This window comes from Saccostrea cucullata, unplaced genomic scaffold, assembly GCF_032062105.1.
Source record: "Saccostrea cucullata isolate Sc308-1 unplaced genomic scaffold, CSIRO_AGI_Scuc_v1 ctg7590, whole genome shotgun sequence".
Classification (NCBI taxonomy): Eukaryota; Metazoa; Mollusca; class Bivalvia; order Ostreida; family Ostreidae; genus Saccostrea; species Saccostrea cuccullata.
In genome coordinates, this window is record NW_026927349.1 from 1 (window position 1) to 9,769 (window position 9,769).

Below are 9,769 nucleotides of genomic sequence, written 5' to 3' on the forward strand. Positions count from 1 at the left end.
AGAGTCAGAGTTTAACTTAGTCACTTCATTTCGTCCAGTCTCTCTTTTCTTTTTAATTTCTTTTTAGAATCTTTTTTTTGATCTTTTTGCAGCAAAGTTTGCTTTTGTTTTTGATGTTGATTTTTTTGCTATCTCTTTTATCATTGTGTTTTGTACAGCTATTATCTTCACTTTTAATCTTTTTATTTCTTCACAGCAGATCAATGAATAAAGTGTGCATACATTTGACAGACTTTTATTATTAGGAATTCAAACAAAAGGAAGCTATCTAAAGAGGTTTCAGAAAAGACATACATATAATGTATGTTGCCACACTCAGACTTAATGCTATTCATCCTTGGAAGGGGTTTAATGATACAACTGGACAACTTAATCACCCTTTCATGAGGAATTTTATTTTAGATAACTTTGAGAATTACCGTACTATATATAGTTCGTAAAGATGTCGGCATGTTGGAAGTGTAAGGCAAATAGAATGCTCATGAGCCTATGACTCAGTTGCTAATTTTAATTATATTGAGAGAATTTCACTGCCCACAGTTAATTGACAAAGTTACCATTTAAGCTGCAAAAGATTCACTACTATGATGATAGCTGCAGATCTGTAGCGTTATGGTTTTATCTATTTGTCTTTGACCATAACGCTACAGATCCCGTAATGCAAAAAAAAAAAGGTGCAATTTACGGCGCAAGATTTTTTTGCGCACTTTCGAGGAGAATTTCTCCACTTTCCAGCACAGGTCAATTAACTACCTCTCAGTCTGTAATTCTAAACATATTCTGTAGCCAATATGTATATTTTATCCATCTACCTACCCTTTATAGTCGTCTCTAAAAGTGATAAACTCGCTTGATTAAAATTATTTGTTAGATTGCTGAAAATTCACTTCAAGCAAGTTTATTGGCTGAAGATACAACTATAAATGGTTGGGAGGTGCATAAAATATACATACTGGCTACAGAATGTGTCTAGAATTAGGGAGTGAAAGGTAGTTAATTGAAACGCTAGAAAGTGGAGAAATGTTCCCCAAAAGTGCGCAAAAAATCTTGCGCCGTAAATTGCACCTTTTTTGCATTACGGGATCTGTAGCTTTATGGTCAAAGACAACTATGATGAGAGAAAGGATAGGCCATCATGTTATTCAAAATCGAAGTCTCTGATGAGACTGTAGCTCTACTGGACTGTACATATAACTTGGATTTGAAACTTCGCAACAGGCAGCAATAAATAAACATGTACAGTTAATTCTCGATTAACCGCCACCTTTTGTAATTTAAAAATCATGGTGGCATAGCGAATTTGGCGATGAATTAAATATCCCATCTTTTAGGAAACAAGAAGTAGAGTTACCTTTCTCATTTATAGCGTTCCTATTCTTACTATTACATGTACATGTATATAAAAATATATTTCTAAATTTGCAAATCCTTCAAGTAATTTTTTTATGTACAATTTCGCTAAAACAAAATGTGCAGTTATGAAATAAAGACAAGTACATGTGTATGCATGTAAATCTGCACCTCTGATATTGAAAAAAACATGCTGCCTGGGTCAATCGCCGTGATATATTGCTGATGGTACGTAAAATGAATTCTTGAATAAATTCACTGTTTATGGCATCATTATTAATGAAACATTCACAATTTATACTACGGAAGCGTATTAGTGCCACGCAATATTTTTTATAAGTTGGAAATTTCACCATTAAAGTTGGTAATTCCAACTTAATTCCAACTTTAATCTTGCCTTTTCCAACTTTAAAGTTGGTAATTCCAACTTTAAATCTTGGCTTATCCAACGGAAGACCTTCTACTGATTCTGTTGGTAAAGATAACATGTATTTTTTTTTTCTTCTGCTTCCTAGACCGCATCTTTGAGGCCTCATATCTCACTCATTTCTCAACGGATTTCGCTCAAATTTTCAGAGGTTATAGACGTTTATAAACTCTATCAGAATGCTGACTAAAATTTCAAAAAGTCACTTTCGGTTTTGAGTTATTTCCCTTTAAACGAAAATTTATAGGCTTTCGTTTCCAGACAAAGGCTCAGAGACGGCTAAAGCTGGAGCAGAAATTTTAGTGATTTTAGATAATTATGGCACGCCAAATTCACAAAAATGAGCTAAACCTAGTTTCACAATTGATAAACTAGGTTTATCGACTGTAAACTATAGTTTACAAACCGTAAACTATAGTTAACGATTCGTTAAGTAAAGTTTTCATTTGTAAAACTATATTTAACGGTTGTTAACTATAGTTTACGAATGCTAATCTAAGTTTATCTGTCTGTGATAAAACGTTAACAATAGATTTTGTTGATAAATATAGATTCAAGTCTGTAAACTATAATTTACGATCGTTAAGTAAAGTTAAGAGTTGTAAACCATAGTTTACAAATCGTGAAACTGTATTTATCAGATAATCTATGTTTTGCGATCGCAAATGATTGTTTTTGGCGTTAAATACAGTTCACGGTTGTGAAACATAGATTATCGCGTTAACTATGATTTACAGATGTAAAATATAGATTAACGTTGTTAACTATAGTTAACAGTCCTTAAACTATAGTTTACAACCGATAAACCTAGTTTATTGACTGTGAAACTATGATTAGCTCATTTTTGTGAATGTTGCGTGCTAAACCTAGTTTCACAATTGATAAACTAGGTTTATCGACTGTAAACTATAGTTTACAAACCGTAAACTATAATTTACAATTCATTTATTATAGTTTTCATCTGTGAAACTATATTTAACGGTTGTTAACTATAGTTTACGAATGCTAATCTAAGTTTATCTGTCTGTAATAAAACGTTAACAATAGACTTTGTTGATAAACATAGATTCACGTCTGTAAACTATAATTTACGATAGTTAAGACTTGTAAACCATGGTTTACAAATCGTGAAATTGTATTTATCAGATAATCTATGTTTTGCAATTGCAAATGATTGTTTTTGGCGTTAAGTATAGTTCACGGTTGTGAAACATAGATTATCGCGTTAACTATGATTTACAGATGTAAAATATAGATTCACGTTGTTAACTATAGTTAACAGTCCGTAAACTATATTTACAACCGATAAACCTAGTTTATTGACTGTGAAACTATGATTAGCTCATTTTTGTGAATGTTGCGTGCTAAACCTAGTTTCACAATTGATAAACTAGGTTTATCGACTGTAAACTATAGTTTACAAACCGTAAACTATAATTTATAATTCGTTAATTATAGTTTTCATCTGTAAAACTATATTTAACGGTTGTTAACTATAATTTACGAATGCTAATCTAAGTTTATCTGTCTGTAATAAAACGTTAACAATAGATTTTGTTGATAAACATAGATTCACGTCTGTAAACTATAATTTACGATTGTTAACTATAGTGAAGAGTTGTAAACCATGGTTTACAAATCGTGAAACTGTATTTATCAGATAATCTATGTTTTGCTATTGCAAATGATTGTTTTCGGTGTTAAGTATAGTTTACGGTTGTGAAACATAGATTATCGCGTTAACTATGGTTTACAGATGTGAAATATAGATTAACGTTGTTAATTATAGTTTACGGTTTGTAAACTATAGTTTACATTCGATAAACCTAGTTTATCGATTGTGAAACTATGATTATCTCATTTTTGTGAATTTGGCGTGCCATAGATAATAAAAGGATTGAAGTTATGCACATCGGTTTGTGTTTTTAATGGCACGCCAAATTCACAAAAATAAGATAAACCTAGTTTCACATTTGATAAACTAGGTTTATCGACCGTAAACTATAGTTAACGATTCGTTAAGTATAGTTAGCGATTCGTTAAGTATAGTTTTCATCTGTAAAACTATATTTAAAGGGTTTTTATCACGCATCGAAATTTCTTAAAAATTAAACACTATTATATTCTTGGAACATATAATTATCGTTTAATTATAAAATAATGTTTTAAACTGTCGTATTTAAGCCATAATACGTCCGTAATGTAAGGTCTTCAGATTGAAAATCTCCACTAATTAGATAGGGGTCACGTGGTACTGAAACGTCATAGGTGTCAATGGGCAATTAGACCTCGTAAGCGTATCGTAAGAAAACATCTACCCTATAGACATCTGCATGAAATAAAAAGAATATACCACTAGGTTGGAAGAAATTTTGATGTTGACAATATAACATTGGCTATGGATGCTAATTCTTATATGTATTAACTTCTACAACAGAAAAATAAACAAAAAACATACCGTGAAAGGAAGATAGGGCATTGAAGACGAAGCCGTGAATGACAACACCTGACCATGCTGACTTCGACTGAATAGATCGGATTATTAACGTTTGACTTCTAAAATAATTTTAAAATGGTCCTTATACGTTTTCTTTCTTCGTTATTTTAATAAATAACACATATAAACAGATCTTGTGTATCTTCTATCTGTTCCAGCAATGAACATCATTTGATAGAAAGGCCACTTCGATCTTCAATGGCGCCGTGCGCCATTACCATGATTACGAACTTCACAACACATAGACTAGTGCATGATGTGTGTGTCGGACTTTTAAAATGCCTTTTGATAAATTATTATTTTTTGAAAAATACTATTTCCATCAAATAGATATTTTATATAATACAGGAAAAAATTGTGATCGTACTTTAACGAATGCTCTGAATGGAGACAAATCCACGCACCGACCAAGTCCCTGGCAGGTAAAAAAAAAAACTTCCTAAAACCTTTCCTGTACTGATTTTTCATCCAGACGCCACAAATTATATCTAATTATCTATCAATTAACCAATTATCATTTATTTGAATTGTAGTAAGGTTTTAAGACGAAGCCATTGAGTCGTTTTGTAAACACAATAAGTACTCTCGCTTGACCAGGACCGACACCTATGACGTCAGAGCAATGGCGCGCAATATCGGCGATCAAAATATGCATATTGAGAAATTTAAACTTTGAATCGCTGAAACACCCAAAATATTAATTTCCTAACCAAAAAAAAATTGATGGATGATTTTAATAGCGTATAAACCTTGTTATATCAAAAAATCATGATGCATGATAAAAACCCTTTAACGGTTATTAACTATAGTTTACGAATGATAATCTAAGTTTATCTGTCTGTGATAAGCGTTAACAATAGATTTTGTTGATAAACATAGATTCACGTTTGTAAACTATAGTTTACAATCGTAAACTATAGTTAAGAGTTGTTAATCATAGTTTCACAAATCGTGAAACTATATTTATCAGATCGTTAACTATAGTTAACGGTTTGTAAACTATAGTTTACAAATTGTGAAACTGTATTTATCAGATAATCTATGTTTTGGAATCGCAAATGATTGTTTTCAGTGTTAAATATAGTTTACGGTTGTGAAACATAGATTATCGCGTTAACTATGGTTCACGGATGTAAAATATAGATTAACGTTGTTAACTATAGTTTACGGTTTGTAAACTATAGTTTACAACCGATAAACCTAGTTTATCAATTGTGAAACTATGATTATCTCATTTTTGTGAATTTGGCGTGCCATAGTTTTTCGATTTCTCTATTCAAAATGGCGCTCTATAGGGGTCAAGAATTAGAACGCTTAAAAGAACCAAAAATTACTCATATTTTGCTTCTTATCCTCTAAACTAAAAATATTTTGTTAAAATATATAGAACATAATTTGTGCAGAATTAGAAGATCTTTCAAATGATATGTCGGAAAAAGGACTGACCCCTAAATTAAGGGATCTAGAGGGGCCAAAAGTTTTTTCCAGATATCTCAAAAAGTATTGAGAATTTGTTATACATCAAAGAAGCAAAGTTGTTGAACATGTCAAGCTTAATCTAGTGGAGTAGTCAAAATACGTCCAGCGTCGTCACTTCCTGCCAAACCGGAAGTAGTCGGAAAACGCGTTTTTTTTCAGTTTTTGACAGGTTTTTGGGCAACATATGTCTCTGGGAGCTTAAAAATCAATTTTTCGTGCGTCGTCGTCACTTCCGGTTAAACCGGAAGTAGCAAAAAATGGCTTATTTTTGATTAATTAACATAGCTTTAGAGGATTCAAGGCATTTTTGGGCGTTATTTCTCATTTTTGTTAAAAATGAAAGCTACTTCCGGTCTTGTTTATAGTATACTTTCTACCGTCTTCTTCGATTAATTATGTGTTTAAAATAAAGGTTTTCATCAGGTATCCCTGTCTGCGTCATATTCTATGGATAAAGGTTGTACTATCAAGGTAACACAAATGCGGGGAACATAATTAATGACTTGATGTACGCTTTTATGTAAAACTCCCCGCTGAGGACACATCTGTGCATAATCGTTTGACCTTAATTTATCTTGCTGCATCCGTGTTTATTTACTTCTGTTGGTATATAAAACCCCAACACGTTACATGTGCATGTTAAATATTTTACGCTGTTTTTAGTTTTTGTTCATTACCCTGTAAATGAGTCCCGCTTTCAGTACTTCTGAGTACTTTGTTTCCCCACTGTTGTAGAATATATTATTCATTAAGTCATAGACATAAATCGAATTATGTCTATGATTAAGTATAGTCCAATCCACACTTTTCAAAAGTTATGTCCCTTGGCCGCCATCTTAGGGGATAAACCCATACAATCCACACAGTAGCCTTTGTAGTTTTCAGGTTTGTAACTTCGTCATTTGACTTTTAAAAAGCTCTGCCTTTTATGTACTGATTGCCCCAAGATGGGGCTACCCACACAATTAAACACAATGAATTTATCACAGCACACCCAAGTTTCTTTCCCTTTTGACCTTTTGGTTGACCCCGCAAAGGGAAACAACTTTTGCAAAGTGTGGATAGGACTATATAAGAAGTAGACAAGATATACACCAATAGTACAGAGATATTTAGGAAGATGTAGCAGCTAGGTCATCTAGCACAGGCACTTGTTTCTGTAATAAATTTTTGACCCATAGTATAATAATAACACAAGGTATCTAACTCCGATTTACACCGAGTACCCCCTTCCTTAGAATCGCGCTCATTTACACTTTCAAAGGAAATGCGCGGGTAAACTGTTTATACCTATGTCTTCTACGATAATTTATCTACACAACCATATATCTGGCATGCTTGTCTTTATTTTCTTTTATCTCCGTATTCAGCTTCAAAACTCTGCTCGCCAAGTGGAAAGTGAAACTCAACCATAGAATGGTATGTTCTAGTCTCGGGCAAAGAATTAGACCTCGAATTTGATTGGATAAAAATCTGTTTCTAAAATTACATCGGAAAAACATTGTAGTGTTTTTATGGAAAATGAGACACTATGAAATTTTATTTATTCAATGCAATATTTAAAATCTGGAATTGAATTTTTAAACCCACGCATTCTTTAATTTTTCTCTTTGCCCGAGATTAGCACATACCGTTTTATGGTTTAGTTCGACTTTTCAACTCGTCGAGTAGAGTTTTGACGCTGTTTACGGAGATTAAAGAAAACAAAGACAAGCAAGTCATGCATGGTTGTGTAGATAAATTATCGTAGATGACATAGGTATAAACAGTTTGCCACTGCCTTTTCTCTGAAAGAGTAAATGAGCGCGATTCTAAGGGAGGGGAATACTCCGTGAAATTTGGAGTTAGATACCTTGTGTTATTATTACACTATGGGTTAGAATTTATTCCCGAAACAAGTGCCTGTGTCATGTAGTCTCAAGTAAGAATTCACTTGAAAGTGCACAGTTTGGTGGAATTTGCCAAGAAATTTAGAGGGGGGCCAAAATCCCCTTTGCCAGCAAAAATGCATACCTCAGAACTAATGCATGAAATGCTAGATAAATTTTCAAAATTTAATTTAGTGACTGAATACACCTAGTTTAAAGCTACCTCTTTATATTAGGACTTGTTAACTTTTGTACTTGTTTGTTCACGGTGCATATCAGTTTGCTTAATACTGAGTAACCTTACCGCTGCTTCAAATCTAGGTCATAGGTAGGAGACATTCAACAAAAATGGCAGCCAGTAAACCACAATATCCACTGGGCTCTCCCCAAGAGCATATTGAAATGTGTAAAACTCATGATTTGCCTATTGATGTTATATGTGAGGAATGCGATGAATTTATTTGTGGAAAGTGTGCCAAAACAGTTCATAAAGATCACGAGTGGAACACTCTACCCACGGCATCCACCCAAAGGAGAAGAGATTTGCTTGAATTTCTGACAAAGATCAAGGAAGGGGACCTACCTGGGATTAATAAGAAGCTAGAGAAGGTTTCAAAACAGATCACAGAAAATAAAGAAGTGTGTGACTCTGAGATTAAAAAGCTTCAGAAGCATGTTGATGAGATAATGGCCAGGCTGAACGAAATCAGGAAAAAAAATGAACAAAGACTGAGAGATAATTTGGAGGAAAAAAATAAAAAGTTGAATATTGTGAAATCTGAGCTAAACAAAAAGAAGAAAGAAATTGAAGAGATGGTCAAGTTTATGGAGGATAACAACAGCGCCCTGTCAGATTACGGCTTGATCGTCAACCACAGAGATCTTACAAAAATGCTGTCTGTACAGGATTTTGATATAAAGGACTGTAAACTTTCAGTAAGATACAGTAAAGGAGAAATCAGTGATAAAGTGATGGAGAATATGATAGGAAAAATTCGGGATGTAAACAATATCAGTCTGACTGAAACAAGCTCAGTTGAATATGGAGATCCAGAAATAGTTGTATTGAGGGCATGGTGTGAAGGTCAGTGTTACACAAAACAATTAGGGTCAGATAACATTGAACAAGTAAACAAAGGTGAGAGAAAACATAAATATAATACTAGAGCCGAGCTCGTTGCAAAGCAACGAGTAGGTCTTCCGTCCTGTTTGACCGGAAGTGCATGTGTAACTTTCATTTAAAAAAAAAGGAGTTATGAAGTCCAAAAATGGTTTAATCTTCCAAATCTATATTAATTATTGCAATATTAAGCCATTTTTGGCTACTTTCGGTTTGACCGGAAGTGACATCGACGGACAGAAAATTAAGATTTAAGCTCCCAGTGACATATGTTACCCAAAAACCTGTTAAGAACGGCAAAAATATGCAATTTTTGACTACTTCCGGTTTGACCGAAAGTGACGTATTTTGACGACCTCATTAGATACAGCTTGACATTTTGAACAGCTTTGCTTCTTTGACCTATTACAAACTCTAAATACTTTTTGAGATATAAAGGAAAAACTTTTGGCCCCCTTTGACCCTTTATTATAGGGGCCAGCCCCTTCTTGTTGATATTTTTCGAAAGATCGTGACATTCTCTACAATTTTTGTTCTATATGTCTTTATAAAATGTTAACATGTAAAAAGATATTGCAGAAAAGGTGTCAAAAATTCTAAATCCCCGATAGAACTTTTTTCGAACCATTGCTAGCGCCAACGTGCTGCACTTCCGGAGAAAAAGAGAGATGTATGTCATATCAGCACATGTTGCTCTATCATCGCTGAAAATTTCATGCTTCTGTGTTAAGTGCTTTATGAGAAAACTGCCGGACAAAGTGACCCTCTGAAAATCACTAAATCGCGAAAATCTCAAAACCGGAAGTGACGTCATCAAAACAAAAAATTATATATCAAGATTGTTTGATGTTCTATCAGTCCTGAAAGTTTCATGAAAATCGAGCGAGCGGTTTCCGAGAACTCGCGTGCACAAAATCGGTATGGAAAAAGACAATAATAACTAGAGCCGAGCTCGTTGCAAAGCAACGAGTAGGTCTTCCGTCTTGTTAGACCGGAAGTACATCTGCAACTTTCAATTTTCAAAAAAA

General features: G+C 33.6%; 1 protein-coding gene across 1 annotated transcript; it reads left to right on the plus strand.

Moving 5' to 3' along the window:
• Nucleotides 1-7,969: 7,969 nt before the first annotated feature.
• Nucleotides 7,970-8,759, plus strand: LOC134274171 (tripartite motif-containing 13-like; the record flags this gene model as incomplete). The annotated part of the gene is made up of 1 exon (XM_062756429.1): nucleotides 7,970-8,759. A coding segment is annotated over exon 1 (790 nt), but the record flags the coding sequence as incomplete, so codon positions are not given.
• Nucleotides 8,760-9,769: the final 1,010 nt, after the last annotated feature.